The sequence below is a fragment of the Mchenga conophoros genome, linkage group LG7 (assembly GCF_057382185.1).
Source record: "Mchenga conophoros isolate Kocher_MC1m ecotype Shallow Benthic linkage group LG7, M_conophoros_male_GT1.1, whole genome shotgun sequence".
Classification (NCBI taxonomy): domain Eukaryota; kingdom Metazoa; phylum Chordata; class Actinopteri; order Cichliformes; family Cichlidae; genus Mchenga; species Mchenga conophoros.
The window spans coordinates 25,277,875-25,303,307 of NC_140532.1; the positions used below are offsets into that span (position 1 = coordinate 25,277,875).

At 41.2% G+C, this 25,433-nt stretch overlaps 1 protein-coding gene across 2 annotated transcripts; it reads right to left on the reverse strand.

Moving 5' to 3' along the window:
- Positions 1–3,773: 3,773 nt before the first annotated feature.
- Positions 3,774–25,433, reverse strand: cdhr5b (cadherin-related family member 5b). 2 transcript variants are annotated; one of them, XM_085283079.1, is made up of 15 exons: positions 25,275–25,433; positions 24,112–24,287; positions 23,953–24,006; positions 23,712–23,801; positions 23,478–23,564; positions 23,254–23,355; positions 22,970–23,140; positions 22,705–22,795; positions 22,523–22,620; positions 21,811–22,014; positions 21,039–21,149; positions 20,883–20,949; positions 19,488–19,697; positions 17,881–18,050; positions 3,774–16,062 (listed from the first exon to the last, which is right to left on the reverse strand). In XM_085283079.1, exons 1-15 carry the CDS (start codon positions 25,357–25,359, stop codon positions 15,523–15,525), a joined length of 2,256 nt encoding a protein of 751 aa, XP_085139205.1. In that variant the 5' UTR covers positions 25,360–25,433; the 3' UTR covers positions 3,774–15,522. The 2 variants fall into 2 exon arrangements, with proteins under 2 accessions (XP_085139205.1, XP_085139207.1); XM_085283081.1 differs by lacking the exon at positions 19,488–19,697.

Here is a 25,433-nt window from a genome sequence, read left to right on the forward strand (position 1 = left end):
AGATTCGCACACTGTTAGACCTCTGCCTTACCACAACATACTTCAAATACAATGAAGGCTTCTACAGACAAAAACGTGTCTGTGCCATGGGCTCCCCCGTGTCACCTATTGTAGCCATCCTTTGACTACGATGACCTGGATGACTGAGAACCTTCACAGACATATTGTAGCCAACCTTTACATGGAAGAAGTGGAGAGAAAGGCTCTTTGCTCTTTTAAAGGAACAGTACCCAGCCACTGGTACAGATATGTAGACGACACCTGGGTCAAAATCAAAACACAAGAAGTGGAATCCTTCACTGCGCACATTAACGCTGTGGATAAAAACATCAAGTTCACCAGGGAAGACACAAAGGACAACTGTCTGCCTTTCCTGGACTGCGCTGTGCACATTGAAGAGAACGGCAAACTCAACATCGAAGTTTACCAGAAGCCCACACACACGGACCAGTACCTCCACTTTTAGTCCCATCACCCTTTGGAACACAAACTTGGAGTAATTAGGACCCTACACCACCGGGCAGAACATGTTCCCTTTAAACCTGAAGGGAAAAAGAAGGAACACACACATGTAAAGGAAGCACTTAAAACATGCGGTTATCCTAATTGGGCGTTTGTAAAGTCAGCAAAGATTCACAGAAAAGAAGATCAGGACACCAGCGAGGGAGGATAAGAAGGACAGACGCAACAACATTGTCATCCCCTATGTAGCCGGTGTATCAGAGAAACTCAGGAGAGTTTTCTCCAAACACGACATTCCAGTGTACTTCAGACCCAGCAACACGCTCAGACAGAAACTGGTTCATCCCAAAGACAAAACCCAAAAACACAAACTTAACAATGTGGTGTATGCTGTACAGGGCAGCGAGGAATGCTCAGACCTCTACATTGGAGAGACCAAACAGCCACTTCACAAGCGCATGGCACAACACAGAAGAGCCACCTCCACAGGACAAGACTCAGCAGTCCATCTGCATCTTAAGGATAAAGGTCACTCTTTCGAGGATGCCAATGTTCACATTTTGGACAGAGAGGACAGATGGTTTGAAAGAGGAGTGAAAGAAGCCATCTATGTCCACTGTGAGCGACCATCTTTGAACAGAGGCGGGGGTTTACGACACCAACTCTCTGCCATCTATAATCCAGTTTTGAGATCCCTTCCCAGACGCCTTAACGCCCACTCACATCCTGGGCCATCTAACCTCAGGAAATCATATGATAAGGTGGGGCCAGGTTTCACAATGAGCTCACCCGAAACCCTCGCTGATTGGGACCCACACCCATTTTCACACCTTGGCTCAGGCGATTAGAGGATCATCAGGGGGTCCTTTTGTCCCTCTGTGGGGGGTTACTCCCACTAGGCTTATATCTGGGACTCTCCACCAGTTGACCTTAGAACTGAAGAAGCTTCTCGGATGAGAAGCTCAAGCAACTTAAACAAGTCCAGACGCTTTTCTTTCCAAGCTCCTTAGACTATCCTATAGCATGTGGTTCCGTTACACTGAGCATGTTCTCCTTCAGTACAACCAGAAATCTTCTCTGTCGCCTCTGTGGTTCAATATATCCATTGTCCCACCTCTGCACATATCCAAACCATCTCAGTCTTGCCTCTGACTCCAAATCACTCAGCCTGAGCTGTCCATCAGATATACTATGACCCCTGACACTTGACTCCACCCACTCCACTCCGGCTGGATTCTCTTTCATCTTTTGCAATGCTCTTTCTTCACTAGGAGGCATAGTCCTGCTCAGAGATTGTCAGTTCTTTCCCATAGCTGTAATGAATGCTTGATCAGCTTGAACCCTCTGCAGCTCTGCAAATCAGCAGTATGCTTCTTCATTCCTCAGGCACCCTCACTCTCTCCCTAACCTTAATTTTGTTGAAAACTTCCACTGCTCTCTGCCCCCAGACATGTCCATACATCCATAGCCTGGATGAATGTGAATGGACCAACCGCTTTTCCACTTCATCCTCTGAGCTGCTCTCTCTTCTGACTTAAAGATTCCCTGCACTTCCTCTCGGTTATCCATTGTTTTCTCTATTCTATTCATCTGCTCCTCAAAGTACTATTTCCATCTTCTCAACACACGCACTTCACTTTATTCATTTCCATCTCTATTCTTAATCACGGGTGCTGCACATCCTCTCCAGTGCAATCTCTCTGCCAAGCCAGTCGATCTTCTGTAACCTTGTCTTCAACTCCCCCAACACTATTAACATTCATATTCAAGATTACTCCAACTCCATTTCACTTCCTATCTACACTATGGTACACCAGTCTGATTCCATGAAATTGTCCTTCTTTACGAGCCCTATATTTGATTTGGCCAACATCTTACATCAGATCCTCTTGCTGGTGCAACCCTTTTCTTTTACCCTGGCTTGGGATGAGCACTAAGAGTCCCCTCATTCAACTTTATTGTATAGAACATAGAACAGGAAATTATAACACATTTCACCAAAGAGTTAAAGAAATCTCTTTGTCATGGACATAGAAAGTTGTCCCAGAGTGATCCCTGTGAGACACCTGGTGGGCAAATATAGACTTGACAAAAAGAAAAAAAAAAGTCAAGAGGTTAACCTGTTAAACTCCAAGAGTCAATTCTGAGGTTCCTGCTCAAAAATAACATGCCCAAAATTAATACAGTATTTCTCTGCATGATGTCATGTCTCATGATGTGGGAGGTCAGTGCCACAGGCCTGTAATCCAGGGGACCTGGCGTCTTTGGTAGAGGGACGAGGCATGATGTTTTCCACAGCACTGCAACCCTCTGCAGACTCGGACTCAACATGAACAGTTTATGAAAGACTCCACAAAGCTGGGGCCACAGGCCTTGAGGAAGCGGGGACTCGCCCCTTCTGGTCCAGCAGACTTGCCTGAGTGGAGTCTCCTCATTTGCATCCGAACCTGGTCGTGAGTGAAAGTGATAAGTGGGGGAAGGGTGTCAGAGGCAACAGTGCTATGTATATGTATATATACATAGCACTGTATATATATATATATATATGTATATATATACGGAACGGAGCAGTTGTCAGCCACCTCCTGTACATGGATGACATCAAGCTGTATGCCAAGAGTGAACGAGACATCGATTCACTGATCCACACTACCAGGCTATACAGCAATGACACTGGAATGTCGTTCGGACTGGAGAAGTGTAGTCGGATGGTAACAAAGAGAGGGAAGGTAGTCAGAACTGAGGGGATTGAACTACCAGAAGGCAACATTGCAGACATAGAGGACAGTTACAAGTACTTGGGGATCCCACAGGCGAATGGGAACCATGAAGAGGCCGCTAGAAAAGCTGCAACCACCAAGTACCTGCAGAGGGTCAGGCAAGTCCTGAGGAGTCAGCTGAATGGTAAGAACAAGATCCGGGCCATCAACACGTACGCCCTGCCCGTGATCAGGTACCCTGCTGGGGTAATAGGCTGGCCAAAGGAGGAGATAGAAGCCACTGACATAAAGACAAGAAAGCTCCTTACCATGCATGGAGGGTTTCACCCCAAGTCCAGCACCCTGAGGCTGTACGCTAAGCGGAAGGAAGGGGGCCGGGGACTGGTGAGTGTCAGCACCACAGTCCAGGATGAGACAACGAACATTCAAGAATACATTGGGAAGATGGCCCCAACTGACCGAGTACTCAGTGAATACCTCAGACAGCAGAAACCCAAGAAAGAGGAGGGAGACGAGGAACCATCATGGAAGGTGTTGAAATCTCCCAATTCTTTGAATCTTTGGGCTGAAGGAAGGACAATACTCGGTGTATAAATGCTCAATCAACAATCATTTATTTCCATACAATTCAACAATAAGAGCATTACAACGTCCGGACGGGAGAGATGCTACCAGAGGGTCAGGCACATGTCTCAAAATGGTGACGGGTTGCTCAGCTTTTTATAGTCTCTAGTGGCCCCCAGCTAGTCGTAAAAGCCAAAACATCACATTTTTTCTCTGTTACAGCGCCTAAGTTATGACCTCGGCAGTTGTTTCTCTGCTTTCTGTAAGGTGGGGGTGTGGAATGTGGTCTATCTATCTCCCCTGTCTTTAGACACAGAGTCTCCTGCTTACAACCTTCTCTTCATGATTCAACAATTAAGCATGTCAAGAAAACAGTGTAACACATTCCCAGCAGATCAAGGATACAGAGTGATGCACATTTATCTAATGAACTAATATGTGAATATGTTCTGTTAACTCAAAAGTATAATGAGAACTAAACTACATACAGCTCACACACTCTATATTAAAGGGTATAATGTGATCTACAGAAGTATTCTAATTCAACTACTTTGATTACATATATAAGGTAACATATAATAACAGAATAATTTAATAATTCCCCCTTTTGATCTCTGAAAGAGATCACTTACAACATGCACTCCAGGGTCGCAAGGTCCAAGTTTTCTTGATCCTGAGGCCCTCTGTCCCCCTTTAACGGGTGGACCATATGTGGGATGACCTCTGTGTTCATGCAGTTCAGATGCAAGCAAAGTTAGATTTACAACCATAACAGCAGTTACAGATGACTCTCCCATCACTCCCCAATTCTCCCACAGCTTTATTTTGGTGCTCCAGTTTTCCACTCCCATTTTAATGCCCCCTTATACCTTTCAAATGTACTTAGACTAGAACCTCTGTCTAAGGAGCTTTTAACCTTTATTTTTATTGCTGCAGCTACCAGTGTCTTCCAGTTGGGTGATTCTCAGCTTCTTTCTTCGACCTCCGGGGTTAGACCACCCTTTAGTCATTGCACAGTTCTGGGGATTATTCTGCCCCGATTTCAAACAAGGATCTGTGTGTTTTGGGTTCACCGGCGTGTCCCCCTTTTTGCCAAGAGCCTCTCGAACCTCGTTGGTCTGGTGTTCCTGGTTTTCGCCAACCCCTTCATGGTTATTGCTGTGTTTGTGGGATCCATCTTCTCCAGGAGCCCAAACGTCATGACACTTGACCCCAGTTGCTGTCTCGGCAGTCCCTACATCTGTCTCTGCTGTGAAGGGTCCTCACATCTCCAGGTCCCCGTCTGGTGTCTGTTCCTTTCTCTGCAAGAGACAGAAAACCAAAACACCTCTCTCCCTAGCCTTGATAATCTAATATTGTTATCCATTGTTGTTCTAACGATTCAAATTTGGTTTAAAATATTATGTTCAGGACCTATTCTAATCATAATCTATGTGTGTGTAAAAGAAATCAAAAATTAGTGAACCCTTTCTAAGTCTAACACATTATAAGCTTAAGTTTTACCATAGCTAAATTATTAAACACAAAAATAAACTCATAGAAATTTTCATATCACCATTGTTTGATGTTCAAACTCAACTCCCCCTTTTTGACACACTCCCATGTGTCAATTCATTGGAGCTAGACAATTAAAAGAGAAGGTTAGTGACATCATATCTCAGAAAGTATCAGAAATTCTTCTCTCGAGTACCGTTGCTCCAGCCTTGTCATCCCTGAGGATCTTCGATCCCGAAAATGTCCCTTCTCCTCATGTAATAAAGTCTGTCATCCTTCCATGCCCTGGTAACTGGTCCATCCAGAGCTGTAACATTTTGAAATGTACATACAACAAGCCAAACCACACCTTGGTCACACCAACCCTTTTCTGCCCCGAAGATGTCCAATGCCATCCTAGTATGGACTGTCAAAAGTGGCTTTAACGCTGACTATCCTGACAATCCATTTTATAACGTTTCCTGGTCAGATTTGCCAATCTCTGCACCAGGGTTTTAAACTTTTCGCCATTTCCATTAGTTGTTATTTTTATTTAGTTTCGACTCCAGATTTTCAATTTTTACCAGTTGTAATTAGTTTTTACCAATTCCTTGCTAGTTTAGTCTAGTTTTTATTTTCTGAAAATCCTTAGTTTCAATTTAGTTTTATTTGTGTTTTGCAAAAATTAAGTGTAACAAAATCCCAGTTCCATCATATCAGTCATGCTCTTCTGGTTATCCTTGGGTGTTGAGACTAATAACTATTAACTCTTGCCGCACCGAGTGGTCCTAATTTTGGTTGAAGTGAATTGATAACCTTTTGAAGGTGATTGTTTCACACCTTTATTTGGATGTCCCAGTCCTGTTGTCTCGGGATACATCACGCTGCCTTATCTGGGGTTAGCTGTTTTCTGGGGATGCGGGTTGAGTGGGTGAGCTCTTCAAGGAGGGGGAGTGTGCTCTCCCTGATGAGGTCTTCTAGGTAAGCTAGGTTAACCTTCTTGTGTGGGCTTTTCAAGTGCACTTTAAGGTTAGTGGGACTTTTAGTTTTATAAATGTCCCTCATGACCCCCTGATGACCCAGTATTTCATTTTTGCACACTGTAGTACACATTTTAGTTTTTGCTTGTAGCTCGCATACTCTACTTGCCACTCCTCTAATTCCTGATGTTTCTTAGAGAGGGCAACAGTACCTTTAAAATTATATCACATGTGTGGGGGTGTGGCCTTGCCAATTGTTTTGCCCACCTTTTCAAAATGGCTGGCGTGCCCACTAGCACATTTCATGGAAAAAGAAAGGTAAGCTTGATATTTACATTTAAAATGTTTTGTTAAACTCAGATTTTTATTCTATTCTTTTTGCAAGTACCCCTCCTCGGTGGCGAGAAACTGTTGGTGTGGTCAAGTGGGTGCTCTGGAAACAAACGCTCAGGACAGAACAGTTATCAGTCATGTACTTCCTACAAATTTTGCATATGTTTTATTCCATATTGATCCTCTGAGTGTAATGGTACATTTTAATTTGAATTTATCCAAACTAAACACAATATTTTCTTTATTTACTTTGCTCTTGTTCTTTTGCAGTACCACATCCTATCAAATGTCCCTGTCGATTATATTCTACATTTAATAACTTACTATTTCAAGTGAGAACCTAAATCATGTGGACCAATGTTTATTATTGCATATCTCTATTCTGAATGTGGCCAGTCATTCATAGGTATTGTTCAATTTTGGCGATTTTCCTCTATAAAATTTAATTGACTTTTTACAGTGGCCTGCTATGGTTAATAATAACATGTTCCAGTCATGAGTGGCATCAAAAGTCTTCTCCACTGTAGCATTTGGCATTCCCAATAATATAACATGATACCTTACTCAAAACACAGCTAATATAGCACAGTTTTCTTGATGCAAACATCAGTAACTCAAAATCAGCAACCACAGTGTTAAGTCTGCAGTTCATACTTATGTGAAGCTAGAGTCTCCTCCTCCAGTCTCTCTTATCCTCCTGCTCCTGAAAAAACAAAACAAAACAAAGCGAAGCATCCACCCTTCTCTTGTCGGCTGGGTGAATTGTTTATTGGCATTTACTAATCCTAAAGTGGGTGCAGTCATTGTCTCAGTATCAAGTCAGTCAAAGCTTTTAGTCGTCAGTCCATCACAGTCCATTCGCATGCATACCTCCATACACATTCATACCAGATGTTGCTGATAATGGAGTCTCACGCGCAACCTATTCGAGCATCCATCACCAGCAAGATGACGTCATCATTTTAAAGGAAAACAATTCCTTGTTGTTTTTTGGGCCGGATTGACTCGGTGCAATCCTTTTAGACTCAGAACTTCTCAGTGTTCCCTATAAGTGAATTTCTCCCAAGCCAATTACAATCATGGAGAAGCACACTTTGCAACTGTTTACAGTAATAATATTTTATAGCGCTTTAAATTTCAATCTTTCAGGCCTGGTTTAAAGAGCTGATTGTTAAATCATAAACTCACAAAATATCAACATATCCCCACCGGTGGATCACACCTCTCAGATGTTTTTTCTCCAGTGCACTGTAACAAAAACGAAAACAGACGTAACCAACAAAACACTAATAACAATAACATAAACTAGGGCCCGTTGCAGACATGTCCAAGCATAAAACTATCCCTCTCTCGCTTACGAGAAAGAACACAAGCCAAAGCTCACTGATAAAATCAAGCTAGCGCTAAACAAAACCAAACAATCAACCAGAAATTCACAGGAACATTTTGCTTCCTGCCGGGACAATATTGTGTGGGAATGAGAACCTCAGGTGCCGTAACACCTTTTGTTCCTCCTTGAATTAAAACTCAATCACAGAAAATGCCGTACTCCGACCTAAAACTTACACTATTAATTCATCAATTTCACTCTGTGCCACTGTTCCTCATCAGGGCTGTGTGAAGCACAGCAAAGAATTCAGTCAAGGCCTTGAGCCATAAACAGACATCACGCACAGACATTGTTTTCATAACCAAACCGTTTTAGAGCTTATTCCTAAAATCTACATAAATGCCTTCTAGGTGACATATAACACATTCTAAGTAATCAATGGCTCCTCATAAAAATTATGCATTGGGATGTTTGTGTGCAGCATTTTGCATATCAGCATAAGCAAAGCATTCTTCATTGCATCAGCGTGTGTGTGTGTGTGTGTGTCATTTCTCACTCACTCAACGAGTGCGCGTGTTCATGTGTGTATTTCACTTCATTCTGAATCTGTGTGTTTGGAGACGTGTGTGTGTGTGTGTGTGTGTGTGTGTGTGTGTGTGTGTTCATCACTTTCCTGTTCTGGTGTTCTGGGTAAACCACGGCCTGAAGCATGCCCTGGGGTCCTGCCCCCCTCCTTTTTCAGTTTGTTTGTGACCATTGCTGCTGCTGCTGCTCAAAATTCAGTCCGTCCTGGTTCTGACCCCAATTGGGGCAGTCCTTTCTCCAGTGTCGATGTTCACCGCAGGTGAAACCTGCATCTTCTTCTGTGTTTTTGTCCATTCTGAGGTGCCTTCTGTCCTCAGTTACTCCTCTTGTCTCGGTCACGCCCTTTTTCGCCACCCGATCATCCCTGTTGGTCCATCACTGTCCTGCACAGTGTGAATGCAAAGTTATCAAGGTCAGCATTCTTTCGCTCGGCCTTACTTTTCATTCGGGCTTGGCGGGCGTCTCGTCACAGCTCTGTCAGCTGACGCAGTCTGGGAATTTTCCCCCGTGTAGTGAAACAGGCCTTAGGTTTAGTGCTCTCCGTCTCGGCTGCCTGAGATCACATTCCTGCAGGTCTGTTGACATTCTCAGGTCGTTGTTGTGGGTCCAGCTGTTGCAGCATTTGGTCAGTGTCACGTATGGGGGAGAGCAGGAGTCCAGTCAGCCTCGGCTTTCAGGGCCGGCAAAGCAGCCTGTAATTAAATATGTATAGAAAAAACAAAAACAAAACAAAACAAAAACAAACAAAAAACAAAAACAAACGAACAGGAAAATGATGTTGTGTTGGCTGTGTTATTCAGAGGGGAGACACACCGGGACCAGGCCCTGTGTCAGCCTTCTCTCCCCCTTTTTTTGTTTTTTCTCTCCCGATATAATCAACTCCTAACCCACCAAGTTGACAGGACAACACCGGTATATGTTAAAATTCTTAAGATCATGTTTAAAAGCCCAAAAATGGAACTTTCTTTCATTCAGTAATCACTTTTATTAATCAATCAACAGAAAACATGTCACAATTTGAATCTTTTAACCACTAAATTTGTTGTGTCTTGCCTGGTTGGTTAGACCAGTGTTCTTTTTTTTTTTTTTTTTTTGTTAAATTGTTGTCCTGCAACCCAGAGGGTTTCTTTGTCAGTAATGTATAGACTTCATCATTTAAGTATGTTAATTTTTCTTTAACCTTGCTGGAAAATCTTCACGTGTTCATGAGTGTAAGCTGTTTCTTCATTGCGTGTATGTGCATTTGTATAAAAGCAGGTTAATTTTATCTTTTCTCAAACTAGGCGTTACCTTAAAAGGAGCCTTTCTCTCAGATTTCTCTGCTTGTGTGTGTTTTTGTTTCACCTTTTTGTTGTGATGCTCCGGACGCCTTCCCAACCTCCACAAGTCCGTTGGCCCCAATTTTATGTGTTAAAACTTCTCTTAATTTCTCCTCTAATTCTCTCCTCGCTGCTGTCTTTTTCACAGCTGCTGATTCGTGCTGGGTGTGGTTCCCATTACCTATAATTTTGCTTCGGCCGCTGTGCTTGTGGGGGCAGTTGGTCCAGGTCCGCAGCTTCCTGTATTAACACACTAAGAGATTTATTTTAATTTCATTTTCATCACCGTTAAACAGATAAGCAGGCAACACGCCTACCTTGACAGCGTAAACTGTACGCCAGTCTCCCAACACATTCCTCTCTCTACTCCTCCATAATTCTCCACTGCACACCTCTTACTATCTCTCCTTTTTATTTTTATTACACCACAGAGTAATACACCCAATTATGCCCGTCTATCTCTATGTGGCTCCAAATTCCCTCTTTATTTTAATTTCACACTCGTCAGGGGACAGGCACACAACAATTTCAACCACTGAAACGAGGAATTCAACCTTTTTATATTTCTTTACTAATCTAAACTCAACGTTTGTTCGCAAAATGTGTCTTGTTCTAGTCCGGAAATAAATGTGAACCCGTGATTACACGGCCGTTCCAGTGTTATTTCCGTAGCTATGCGGGGGCCCTCACCTCCCCAAGTCACCACCTCGGCACCCGGACAACGCCGGTCCTGGCCACGCGTCCACGGACAGGAGGGTCGCCACTCCTAGGGCAAAGTTCCACAGGTACACTAGGCATCAACCTTTGATCCTAAAATGTGTATTTGCTCTAATGTCCTCCTAATCAAACACATCAACCGTCACTGTCACTGTGTTCAGACTTCACACACACAAAAAGCACACTCAGCGCGCGCCTCACCCACAGCCAGAGCACGCCTTACACACACAGCGCGTTTCACCATCAGTGAGACACACAGAGAGCGCTCCTCATCAGCAGAAATTTGCACAGAAACCTCTGAGCTCAACTATTAGATCTTCTGAAGCACACTGCACCATAGACCAAAATACCCCTTTCTCTGCGCTTATGACCGCCACAACGGGGCAAAGTCGCATCATAAAAGTGATGCTTGCATCCCCGAAGTTATACCCGACATCATAAACCAGGTTTTGCTCTATGTACTTCTTGGCAAGTAAAATTTTACTTTGTTTTATGACCGCAGCCCTTAAAAAAAAAACTCGACTGACGCCACAAACCACCGTCAAGCCTCTGTTCAATGTACTAAAATTAGCACCAACCACTACTGCACTTCACGGCCGCACCACCGGAACACGCCGTATCATAAACCAAACCTACGGACGTGTTTCGCTCTCGCGTTGCCAGCGTTCAACCGCACCGTGAAGCCAGCATCTGCTTTTCCTTAAATCAACTTCTATTTCATAGCCGGCAAGAGCCAGGACGTAACCGACACCATAAACAAACTTCAAACCTCGACTTCAATGTACTGAACTAATGGCCGCGTCTTCAGAATAAATTCTAACGTATTATTGCTACAGAAGCCAGTATTAGACAAAATTAAATGTGGAAGGTAAAGTGGCTGCAACTAGTCCAACGTAGTATGTTATTAGTATCTCGGTAGAAGCAGATTACTGCAATCTAGACCAACGTAGTATGTTATTAGTATCTCGGTAGAAGCAGTTTATTTAACACACTGGAATTCAGCCTCAACTTATGTTGTTAGTATCTTGCGCCAAAAACCAGACACCGACAAATTTACTGTGAAAATACATGTGACTCAGCGAACAGATTAATTTGGAAAGCCCAATATGCACATTTGGTATTTATAATACAACAGGCTGTGCTTACCTTTTTATTTTTGGACCGGTCCTCTGTTCACTTTGCCCCACGATCTCACCAAAGGCCAAATCTGCACCTCCTCAGCACACCAAAGATCCGGGTCACACGGCACCAAGTTGTTGAAATCTCCCAATTCTTTGAATCTTTGGGCTGAAGGAAGGACAATACTCGGTGTATAAATGCTCAATCAACAATCATTTATTTCCATACAATTCAACAATAAGAGCATTACAACGTCCGGACGGGAGAGATGCTACCAGAGGGTCAGGCACATGTCTCAAAATGGTGACGGGTTGCTCAGCTTTTTATAGTCTCTAGTGGCCCCCAGCTAGTCGTAAAAGCCAAAACATCACATTTTTTCTCTGTTACAGCGCCTAAGTTATGACCTCGGCAGTTGTTTCTCTGCTTTCTGTAAGGTGGGGGTGTGGAATGTGGTCTATCTATCTCCCCTGTCTTTAGACACAGAGTCTCCTGCTTACAACCTTCTCTTCATGATTCAACAATTAAGCATGTCAAGAAAACAGTGTAACACATTCCCAGCAGATCAAGGATACAGAGTGATGCACATTTATCTAATGAACTAATATGTGAATATGTTCTGTTAACTCAAAAGTATAATGAGAACTAAACTACATACAGCTCACACACTCTATATTAAAGGGTATAATGTGATCTACAGAAGTATTCTAATTCAACTACTTTGATTACATATATAAGGTAACATATAATAACAGAATAATTTAATAAAGGACAGGCCCCTGCACGGTATGTACCACCGGCAGATAGAGGAGGTGGCTGATATCCAGAAATCCTACCAGTGGCTGGACAAAGCTGGACTGAAAGACAGCACAGAGGCACTAATCATGGCAGCACAAGAACAAGCTCTGAGCACAAGATCCATAGAGGCTGGGGTCTATCACACCAGGCAAGACCCCAGGTGCAGGCTGTGTAAAGATGCCCCAGAGACAATCCAGCACATAACAGCAGGGTGCAAGATGCTAGCAGGCAAGGCATACATGGAACGCCATAACCAAGTGGCCGGCATAGTGTACAGGAACATCTGTGCCGAGTATAACCTGGAAGTCCCGAGTTCAAAATGGGAGATGCCCCCAAGGGTGGTGGAGAATGACCGAGCTAAGATCCTGTGGGACTTCCAGATACAGACGGACAAAATGGTGGTGGCTAACCAACCGGACATAGTGGTGGTAGACAAACAGAAGAAGACGGCCGTAGTGATCGATGTAGCGGTTCCGAATGACAGCAATATCAGGAAGAAGGAACACAAGAAGCTGGAGAAATACCAAGGGCTCAGAGAAGAGCTCGAGAGGATGTGGAGGGTGAAGGTAACGGTGGTCCCCGTGGTAATCGGAGCACTAGGTGCGGTGACTCCCAAGCTAGGGGAGTGGCTCCAGCAGATCCCGGGAACAACATCGGAGATCTCTGTCCAGAAGAGCGCAGTCCTGGGAACAGCTAAGATACTGCGCAGGACCCTCAAGCTCCCAGGCCTCTGGTAGAGGACCCGAGCTTGAAGGATAAACCGCCCGCAGGGGCGTGCTGGGTGTTTTTTTTTTTTTTATATAGATAGATAGATAGATAGATAGATAGATAGATAGATAGATAGATAGATAGATATTAAAAAAGGCACGTGATTTTGAAAGGGGTCACCTGGCTAAATACAGCTGTAGGTGGAACTGTCCAAATTAAGATCAGGATATGGTGTCACTCATGGGGCATTGGTATCAGTGACAAAAGAGACAGATAGAAAATAGAAAATCATGGAATTTCATTCCCATTCACTATGGCATTTAACTGCCATTCACACTGCTACTAATAATGAGGATAAAGAAGAAGGCAATAACAACATATGTTGACGTTGTTTCTTTGGAAAAATCTGACCAATTAAAAAATAAATACAAATTGTGTCTTTAAGCAAAGCCAGCTATCAACAATAGTCCATATTACTTTTTAAAAAAATAAAACACAATCTTATTCCTAATCTTTTCTAATAATGCAAGCCCATTCATGCTACAAAAACATGTGGAAGGCAGAAACTCATGGAAGCCTTTTGAAAATGTGTTATCAATAAGGAGAAGAGGAGACAGGGAATGTCAATTCTTTCATGAAAATTGATTGGTTCCTATTTATTCACAGAAGTAAACACAAAGCCTACATGTTTGCCGTATTCACAGAGCTCAAGGAATATAATATCAAGTGACACTATGACACAAATCACACGAAAAATACAACAACTTACAAGGCCAACCGAGAACAGAAAAGATGAGTTGTTGATAGGTTTGAGGAAGCAACAAAAGGATCAGCGATACAGCTGTGAAAGCTGGCCATATTACTGTCAGCAAGATAACATCGGCTCCAAAAGCATACTCCGACACGCAACAGGCACTTGCCAAGATCAACTTGACAAGAAGCTCTGTGACGGATCGCTCGCTGTTCTCACTATTCACAGTCAGTGCTTTTATCTGCCCACCGACATCCAGCTTGAGGTAACGGACATGCAATGTGAATGTGATTTAGAAAATGAAGGATAAATTTGGACGCATTTGGAACTACTTACCTTTGTGAACATTTTTTTCTGTAATGAACCACAAAACTGCCTTCCAGGCTCAAACAAAAGCACCTCAGTGACATTCTGGCAGCTCCACAGTTCATTCATTCATAACATTGATGCGTGTGTAAAGGCAAAGAAGTGCCAAGTTTCAGGGGCAAGTTAAACAGTAAGTACTGTCTTCATGCAGAAATCTGCCTCAGAGGGTTTTCTTCCCTTACTGGAAAACAGTTCTCTAACGTTTCCTTAAATTTTACTTGAGCTGCATACATTTAACACAGGAAATTTATGTATTTCTATATTTTGACAAGTGTTTAGTCCATACGAAAACAAAAACATATCAAATTCCAAAGACATGCTGTTAGACACTGGCTTGCAAAAACATAGCTCACTAAATGCAAGTTAAAAAAAATGTACTTGCACTTCTTTACATTAAAAAAAGGTGAACTATTCGAACGCATTGTTTAAAAAAAAAAAGCCCTTATAGTTTTTGGTTGTCTGGCTCTCTTGATATCAAATTAGGCTCTTTGTGGCCTGCAAGTTAAAATGAGCTGGGTAAAGGTAAGTAGGTTAGGTAAAGGCTGGGTAAAGGTCTCCAGTTTGGTTTGAAGCAACATATTCCACTGATGGATTTTACTGATATCTGTTTAATTATTTAATTGAAGTTCAGAGTCCCTTTCGTGTCTGTCATAATGTTTTACAGTCTCCAGTATCAGTTGGCAGTATTTTTTTTAATCACTAGCGGTAACAGTAGATAATGTGTGTGTTTTTCTCTTGCTGTTTCCCTGTTTCCCTCTGACAACATTTTTTTCTGCTAGCCTGGGCTAAATTACAAGTTAATAATTAACCGTTAAAGAAGTGTTCATTGTTCACTGACACCACTACTGCAAAAAGGGGGCTATAAAACTGACAGGGGCACAAGATGAAGGCACATAGTGAATCAAAAAATCTAATTAAATGAACAGCAGGGCGACCAGAGCTCCCATGATTTTCACTCCATAATTTCTACCACATTGATTTCATGAGTCACAAATGCCTCACTAATGTATATAGTAATGTTTTTAATGAATTTATGACACGTTGATTAACTATGACACATTTACATTAAGAATAGATGCTACAATATGTTGCATTTTGATAAAATCTAAAGGTTCAAACTTTTTAGCTTTTGATTTATCCTTGAAATTTCTTTTTCCATAAGGTGTACGCTGTGCTGGTTCTGTGTGACGGCTCCTTTGTAATAGGCTGATAAGGCTGAATATTATGTGCTTGACTGATAAAAAAATCATTCGATTTTATTATAGGTGCTTTCCACCATGTTCTTGTCTTTTTGCTACGCTTACAGATCAATGTCCAGTTTTTCGTCACCATCTGAGTCGTCGCCCGGTTCCTCTATTTTTACGCCTAGGCCGCTGTCCAAATCAGTATCAGCAAACAAGACCTTGGAGTTTTTTTGTGGTTTTCCATCATGTTTTTTGCTGCTTGAGGGTGGTTCCTCATCTTCCTCCTCGCTGTCCTCCCTGTTGTCTGGGAGAATGACCACCTCCTCCTTGGCACTGGGGTCAATGTCTGCCTTAAACCAGACAGACTTGTACCCCTCCTCCACCCGTCTCTCCTTTGTCAGGATGGGTTTTACTTCCTTCTCGCTGTCAGCCTTATCTGAGCTTACATCACTGGTGTCATCAGGCAAAAGGTCATGCAGTGGTGCAGAAGACCTTTCGATGGCCTCTTTGGTTGGAATATCCCATACTGATTTTGGTGTCTGTTCACTTTTTGTCTCTGGACCACTTGAGCCCGTGCTTCCTCCATCATCATCATCACGCTGAAAGGCTTCATTGGTGTACTGGATGCCCTCTCTTTGGCTTGGGCCTTGACCCAGCTGTGGATAGAACAACAGAAAGGGGAGAACATTTATAAACAAGAGGACTTGAAAGTGTTATTCACAACAAGCTGCTACATCAGTGTATACAATGAATATATATTTTCATGGAAAAGCATCAGAAACCCTTCCCTTCAGACTTGTCTTTGAATCAAGGATTCACAATGGTAAAACTGTGTCCTTACTATGACTTCCAGTAGACATTTTCTACACTTAGCTTGCTGTTTTGAATCTCCTTTAATGCTGTTTCATAAAGTAAACCCTAATGATGAGAAAAAATGACCTCAAATGCTTTAGTCAGGGAATATATTTATTCAGCTAACAGTCTTCATTTTATTCTTACTGAGACTGACTGACACAAAACCCTGTCTATTCATATTATAAATGCTCTTGTCCAATTGTAGATGTTGGACTGTATTGTAACACCGATTCAATATTTGCCCTAAATCTTACTGTGAACTATGCAGTCAACAAGAATTCATATAAAAGAGAAAGGGGAAGGGAAAGGGAAGTTACCAGCCAGAATCAAAGCAAATAACCCAAAAGGGCCACCATGATTCAGGGGGTTGGGAAGCTCATCTTGTAACCAGAAGGTTGCCGGTTTGATCCCCAGATTTGTCTGGCCTGGTTGTTGTGTCCTTGGGCAAGGCACTTCACCCTACTGCCTACTGCTGTTGGACAGAGGGGCCGATGGCGCGATATGGCAGCCTCGCTTCTGTCAGTCTGCCCCAGGGCAGCTGTGGCTACAACAGTAGCTGCCTCCACCAGTGTGTGAATGTGAGAGTGAATGAATAGTGGAATTGTAAAGCGCTTTGAGTGTCTGGAAAAGTGCTATTTAAATGCAATCCATTATTATTATTATTAAAAGCTACAGGTAAAACATCGCACACTGCTAAATCAATGTGGACTTCTTTATAGAGTGCAGAAAAATGAGCTAAAACAAAAGTGAGCAAAGAGAAATAATCAGAAGGAGGAGGACATATTTACAAAAGTTTTTTTTAAATTGTGGGTTATTGTTGAACTAGCTTCAGAAAAATTTTCCTGAAGGACTGTTGACACCATATCTGATGGGAAGTTTCTTTCATCCACTGAAACAGACACTCTGACTTTGCATGGAGCATACCTGGGCCCTTCCTGTAGCTTCCATTAGATATTTGTTTCCCCAGTTTATCGTAGTCTTCCCATTGCTTAAAATGACCTCAAAATATTTTTCATATTTATGTTAATTCATCTGGCTGTTGACTGATATTCTGTGGGATGAATATTGAATACAGAATAGAATAATTAATTGATCCTCTGCTGTTTTTGAAAGTTTGTTTACTTACAAGAAATGAACAGTCTTTAATTGTTATGATAGTTTAACATTAATGGAGACAGAACGTCAACCAAAAATCCAGAAAAAAAACACACCCGGTGTGGGGATTTGGTGTTCTAGTTACCAAGCAGCCAAGATACCTACAGGATTTTGAGTTTCTGTAAAGAGCAGTGGGTCATAATCCCTCCACAGGTGTGACCAAACCTGGTGACCAGCTACAAGAAACATCTTACCACTGTGCTTGAAAAAAAGGGTTCCTAGTGTGAAATTATGCTGCAATTTAGCCTGAATCTCAAAGGTCACAAGGTGTATAAACATTAAACAAGTGAAAATAGTACAAATAAAATATGTCATAAGGAATCTTTTATCTTGTCCTTAAATCTGTTTAACTGAAACCAAGGTGGTCAAAAATGAAAATGTGTGAATAGTAAAGACCAACGTGTTGGAAAGGGATGAGTCTGGATGAATGTGAAAGTTCACCCACACCTAAACCTTAAACTTACGGAGCTTCGAAATATGTTGGCTTCATAGATCTTCTTCCAGTCTGCCTTCCCATTCTGCATGCGATGGGCAAGCACACCAATGACCACCAGACAAATTAACAGGAGAGCACCCAAGGTTGCACCCAGTGCTGCCATCTCCACTGTTCCATATTCACCAGATGGGTTGATGACTGCAGAAACAATAAAAAAAAAAACCCTCATTAAAGAGTCTAAACCCTTTCTGTAAACTGAAGTGTTTTTCATCAAATGCTTTTTATTGGAGTGATAATTCTAACTGTAAATGTCAGATTAATCTTTGTTACTTGGAATGGACATTTTAGGCGAAACGTAGAAGTTTAGCACACTAAAGCTGTGGTTAAGTAACTTTAACACAAAAACTGATAGATTAAGACTGGTTTGATAAGGGTTGACTGCACATAGCTTAAGAAAAATGAAATGACAGATACAATATGTGGATTATAGATCTGCCACTTACTAAAAATGCCATGCTAAAAGTCCATACTGAACAAGTGGCGAGCTCAAAAATCAAGACAAAGCCAAGAACTGCAGTTCCTCAAGTGGCCACTTGAGACTTGCTAGTCGAACCCCATGAACTCCCCTGTTAAAACGCCTAATGCAGAGTTTTCTCCTTTATAACAACTCAGGAGAAAGAGATTTTTTTTAAATATCTCATCCACCTGGATAGTGGATCTGGGTGCTTGGCCACTCGATAAGTGTCCACTGCACCAGACTAGCTTCTCCTAGATGTAATCTTGTCTATTGTAAGTCAGTAAACCAGACCACACCGTTGTGTTTGTGCTGTTGATGCCTTTTGAAGGAATTTAAATGGATTATCTAACTAATAATAACTAATAATATGGCTTTCTCATGTATCCAAATTCTAACACCAAATAAGAACAAAGTTAAACAGCATGGCAGTAGCTGACATGCTAATACTAGTTTCAAAATGCATGGACAGATCAACATCCATCTATTACGCTGAGTATGAACTTGACATATACACATTTTAAGCTTTCAGAACATATTGAAGATTTATTTGAACTGGTCTTTACTGCACTTTTTTTTCTTTCTTTATTATTTATTTATTTAGGAATAACTGCTGTGATGAATGAGAAGTATATGGGCCAATGCTTAATACCAACAATGAGACTTTAAAGACATTTTTATAGCTTTGGAACAATGTGAAAAAAGCCTTTATAGGAAGTTAGAAGTATATTCCTGTCTAAAATAAGGCTGGATGACAAAAACAATTTAGTATTATTATTTTAGGAAGTTTATGATTTTTTTTAATTAAATAGAATATTCTAGCTTTTGGTGTGTGATTTTTTTAAAAACATTTTTAGTCTCAAAGGTTATCCAATTATTTTTTTTGTTTCCTGTGAATTTCATTTATTTTCCATGTACTACCCCTTTCCCCAAGGTCATTTCTAAAAAAACAAAAAACAAAAATAACAAAACAAAAATATGTGTGTGTGTTAAAATATGTGTTGGTAAATCCTTTGTTTGCCTGGCAATGATTCTTCTTAGATTTACTGCTTGTTTGTGTGTGTGTGTTTTTCCCCCCCAAAGGACCACATTTGATCTGATGAAGAGTAATGGGTAAGCACCTGGTGGTGCCTTGCTGGGAGTGGAGAAACTTTCTTCAGGGGTCAAAGTGGGATTAATGGCTGAAGAACTGTCTTCAGTGGATGCAGCAGAGTTAGTGGTGCTCTCACTGGGGCTGGTCGTTGAGACGCTGGTGCTGGTTGTGGATTCACCTGTGGTTGTTGTGGTCATAAAGTCTGTAGTAGTCTGAGGTAAACTGGTGGTGGTGATACCTGGGAGGAGAGCACACTTTGAAGCTTAGTGGTTTTACCTGTGTCTTCATGTTCTGCTTTAGATGTCTATACACGGCCGTTTTAGCGTTCTTGAAAGGTCTTTGCAAGCCACATGGACATGAATCTTGATGCATGTAGCTAATCCTTGTTCAGTCTGGGCCAGGATATAGCTGTTATTCTTCTGCTTTCTGTCTTAATGCCACACTCCGCTGGATTGGCCATGACAACTCAAGGACACATCATATAGCCAGGTTCTGTGGCCTCAAATCAACAAGACTTTCTTCTTTGTTGGAGTTCCAAACATTTTACTGTGCACATATTACTTTCATATATTCCATTTGGGTTGGTTTGTCGAGTGCAATTGCCGTTAAGATCAGCGCCATTTCAAGAAAGATTCCTATTTGGTGGGCAAGTAGACATATATCATCATTGCAGTCGCACTGCAAAATGGTCATCCTAAACTTCTGACACCATCAAAAGTTCATCCAGGACGGTCTTTGGTTGTAAACCAACTTTGAGCATAAGTATGGTGTGATAGTCCATGATGTGGGTCACTGTTTTAGAGTCCCAATTCTTTCACATTGTCCCTCTCTCATCTGGGACATTCAAAACGACACTCTAAATATTAGTATTATAAGTTATTCAGATTGGGTGCAAGTAAATTTTCATCATATTTTTCTTTTGCAAGACCTTGAATCACGTTTAAGGGGTACAACAATGTACAGTAGAAATCAATCCAATAAATAAAAGTGGGACACCCCCCCCCCCCCCCCCCCCACACACACACACACACACACACACAAAGACAAAGAAACCCTCCTTAAAAACCAACCTTAAAAAAGAACAAAGAAACAAAGAAATAAAGTGAAAGAGGGATAAACTTATAGGGACTCCTGTTGCTCAGGAGTTAGAGTACTTCGTTTACCAACTGAAAGGTCAGACTCTTCTAGTCCACATGCTGAAGCATCCTCAGGCAAGATACACTAGTACATCCTCTGGAGAGGGAGTGTGTGTGGATATGAATAGATAGTACTGTATAAATATGTGTGTGGGATTGGGTGAATGGGACTTGTGGTAGAGCTTTGAGCTCTGACTGAGTAGAAAGGTGCTATACAGGTATCAGCCCATTTGTTGCATTGACAGAACAAGTGGAGTCAGCAGCATATTGTGGAAGGTTTCATTTACCTAATTTCACCTCCACTGACAGCTGAGCTGTGGCTGTTTCATCATTGGTTGAATCTAGTGCCAATACCTGAAAGTTCAAAGACAAAGTTAAATGCTTGATAAGAAACTTGCTCACTTCATCAGTCATTTTAACTTTAACTAGACTTGTAGACTCACTTCCAGGGACAGGGTTTCCTCTGGGAGTTCCTTAGTCATGAATAAGAAGCCGTTAATGATGGAGAATTCACTCCTCCCCTTAATGGAATAAGTGATGTGGGGATTCAGACCCTGTTTCAACATATGTAGGAAAAAAAGTTGGTGCTGAGCATGAAGTAGATTGAAAACTCCCAAAAGACTTTGTTAGTAATCAAACAAACTCCCAATGGAGTAGTTTGCCACTAAACTGCATAATGTCATGAAATAATGTATAAGTCTCTCCATCAGTGAAAATAACTACATCATGTCTGGAAACAGTTGACAGAATGGCTGGACATGCACCACTGCTGGCTGTTACCAAAATGAGCTTTCACTTAACAAACTTGTACATAACAAAAGTCAAACAGTCTTGCTGGAACATTCTTTTGTTTTTGAACAAATAATCAATACAAGCATTTGTAAACTACATTTAAATGGCATTTCAGGAAATTTACAAAAGATGCTAAGGAAACATGAGGAAATGGATCATTGAGACATGGAACTGTTAGCTCTAATTTCCCACTTCCATTTCCATAAAAAACTACAGAGAATAAAGAAACACAAGTCAAACCTAGAAGAAGAATAAGTTTGGGAACACAGCCTATGAGCAGGTATCATCCATCCATCCATCCATCCATCCATCCATCCATCCATCCATCCATCCATCCATCCATCCATCCATCCTTTCACCTCTTGAAACACTTGTTTCACCTAGTCACATTGGTGTTTAAGGGTTTGAGTAACTGCATTTTACCGCTGTGGCAGCATAATCTTCATCTGTGGCAATAATCTGCAGTGGCGTGTCCTTGTTTGTCAGATCCATCGCCACGGCACCTACTGAAGAGATGACTCCTTCATAATGATCTTTCTGAAATTTTGGGGGGTGTAAGCTTTTGACTCGGACACTGATTGTGATGGTAGTGGTGGCAAACTGATGAGTGTTCACCTTCTGACTGGCCTGTGAAAGAAAAACACAGCTGAAAACATCAGGATTGTATAATACTGAAAATTTCCTGAGATTAACCTGACAAAGAAATTCATACATTTAAATTATTGATGTAATAATTTAATAAGATTTTCTGCCAATTTTATGTCATGTTTAGGGACCAACAGACTGCCTGTCTGCTCTTTGTAGGCCGATTCTCGCTTCAGTTTGGGAATGAGAATCGGCCTCAGGTGGAGGACATATAGCAGAATGTGGCAGCATTGGAAGTAATGCAGATGTTGGACTGACTGATTTACCAGACTGAATTGGCCAGAATCTGAGTGATCTTGTGAACATCAACAATAGGCCTCTCTGGGATAGTTTAAGTTGGGTTTTCTTTTTTGTTTTTGTTCTTTTTTACTGTTTTGGTTACATCCTGCATCTGTTTACTTACATCTATTGAAAAAATCCAGTTTGATTACAGTTTTTAGCACAAATTACACCATCATTTGATAACAGCAAGAGAATATGTTGTGTTTACTAGCACTGTCAAAGTGATCGTCCCCAACACATCAGCTGGCTCCAGCATGGTAATGTTCCCCGTGTTTGAGTTGATCTTGAACAGACCAGCATCATTTCCTGCAAACACAGACAAACTAGGCTTCTTCTTTCTGCTAATAACCAACAACTCCGCAATTGTTTGTTATAATTCAAGTTATATACCACTTAGGAATGAATATGTTATCTCCTCATTTATTCCAGAGTCTCCATCAATGGCGTACAGAGGTCCTGGTTTCAGCGGTAACACTCCAGGCTGCGAAAGCAAAATCACAGTTATGGCCTCAAAGTGTTTATCAGGTCGTCCAACGGCATTTAAAACCTTCTCATTCATTAACAATATTAAAAGCTAAAATGATAAAATACCCCTCTATATAATACTTTATATATGTATATAATACATATAATTACTACAATGGGAGTAACTCACCTCCTGTTCACCAAGGACAACAAATCCAGTATAGCCGGTACTCTGGCAAATTACATTCTCGCTCATGTTATGTGGGGTGCATGGCTGGAACCATGGCGGTCTGTTGTCCCCATCTAAGATAGTGACTGCAATAGTTGTGGTGGCACTATATCTTTCTGGTTCTTGTGTGTCCTAAAAAATGTCGGAAGAAGAAACATCCAAATGCCAGAATGAAAAACCATAGGTATCCTCCAGAGTTAGGAGGAAACTATTATTGTGTATAATCAGAAATGTTGACTACTCACCAGAACTTCCAATACCAGCTGCACATTTTTGACTTTTTCATAATCAAGGCGCGCATTAACAAGAATAACTGCACTAGTCGGTGACTGCAGTCTAAAGTAATCCTGCAGATATGAAAAAGGAAATAAAAATGTTTAGATCACTGTGCATCTTTGACCTTACTCTGGTCAAAGATGCTGGAACTAATATCTGCTGTCTCATGTGAGACAAAAGAAAAAAGTCTTACAGATTCAGGTGTGAGTGTATAGTAGAGTGTGGGGTTGTCCAAGTCTTTGGCAGCGAACTGACCCACAGTGGTCCCTATAAGTGCTATCTATATAAAAAAAAAAGTACCACTAAATAAGGTACATTTAAAAAGAAGATATGAGGGCTATCTACTCGTGCCACAACACAAAAATTAATAAATAGATTAAAGAATTACAAAGACAAATAATAACTTCTCTAGTATTTCAACCCTTACCTCACTGACTTGAACATCGTACGGATTTTTATCAAAGCTGGGAGGGTTATCATTCAAATTGCCAATGACTACAATGATGACGATGTTTATCTGGAAACAGATTAAATTGACATTAGTGTATCAGATAACACATGACCATTAAGTACAAGCAAAGTCTGAGTCTGTGAAAAACACACAGCTGAGTGAAAAACTGAAGACGTTTATTGTTAACCCTGCTCAGCGTGTTTAAAGGCAGTTTTACCGTCAGTCCTGTGGTTTTTTTACACGTGATGCGGACCGGAAAACTTTTTTCAGTCTGCAAAGAAAACAAATTTTATACGATTTTACTCTTAAGCAGTGCAGAAATTACACAGAGACGAGTTTCAATCTTATTGGTATTATTAGTCATGACTGACAGTACCTCATAGTCAAACACCTTTGCAGCTGTCAGCTTATTTCCATTAATTGAAAATGGGTTTGAGTCTGCAGCTGGAGGAGTAAATTCAAGGGTCACATCTGGCTCGACAGTTATTGTCTCAACAACGTCACCTATTCCGTTGTTTTCTGGAAACTGCACACTTGAAGGAGCCGAACAGACTTGTGGGAGAAGAAAAAAGATGTTCTAATTAAAGAGACAGACCATTAACACATTTATTAATTACGGTAACATTTTATTAAGTTATTAACACAAGTTAATAGATGTCTACCAGTTTTACTTGTTTTTATGTATACAGAGAAAGTACTAAAGTAATCTGTAAGCAACTTGACAGTTATGTGCATATCTCAAAGGCAGACTTAGAATTCCACTATTTTTCACTGGCTATAGAACTATTGAAAAATAGTTTAGAAATTGTTGCAATTGCTCAGAGTGTCTTCCATTTGGTTTCCATTTGGTTGCCTAAAGGCTTTATATACTGGTGCTTCAGCTAGGATGTTAGAAACTCTTTTAGAGTGATTTTTGAATATGTCTGTTAGATTATTCCCCTTATTCCACAATAATTGAGGCCTATGTGTACCAAGAAACATTCATTTCTGGGAGCACAGTGGAAACTGCTCTGAGTGAAAGTGATTTTATCACCTCGCCTTCATCTTTGTCTCAACAGACAGTTTACAAAGCAGTAGAATTTGGAAAAAACTGTGTAGTTTCCTGAAATGTTGACAGATGTGGAGGAGCACAAGGAATAAACAATCACAATAAAACTAGTACAGTTTAAAATATTGAATAAGTCAAGTTAGTTTAATAAATACTTAAAGAGCTGTTAAAATACTTAAAGAGTTGCAAGCTATAAAAAACAAAAAAGAAATGTAAAAATGTAAAAAAAATGCATCAAACAGCGTGTCTGTTGGCTTCTAGACTTTTGACCCCCTCCCCTTTCTTTTCTTTCACTCATTTCTTAGCTCACAGGCTTTCACTAGCTGTCCAATACACACTGATAACAACAACAACAACAACAACAACAACAAATGGTAAATGGCCTGCAAATACCACTGAACACACTGTTATGCAGCCCATTATTTTTTTTATAGGAACAGAGATCAACAGTCAGGTAAACAACAAGTGAAACAACAGAGATGGATACTCACTGGTCTGAGCCAATGTCTGAAACGGAATCAGAAGGATGAAGCAGAGGAGTGTTGTCGCAGTGAAGTGTGGATAAATATTCTCCATGTCGTTGTCCGACTGTGTCTTCGTCAGTCCCGACTGATCTGCCTCTCGTCTGTGTCGATCTGCTTGCGTTTATG

Coding starts and splice junctions, on each gene's coding strand:
- cdhr5b (XM_085283079.1), bottom strand. CDS start 25,359: ATGGAGAATATTTATCCACACTTCACTGCGACAACACTCCTCTGCTTC. Junction 23,565..23,711: donor ACGATGTTCAAGTCAGTGAG/GTAAGGGTTGAA, acceptor TTTTTTATATAG/ATAGCACTTATAGGGACCAC. Junction 19,698..20,882: donor GTCAGTGGAGGTGAAATTAG/GTAAATGAAACC, acceptor CTCTCCTCCCAG/GTATCACCACCACCAGTTTA.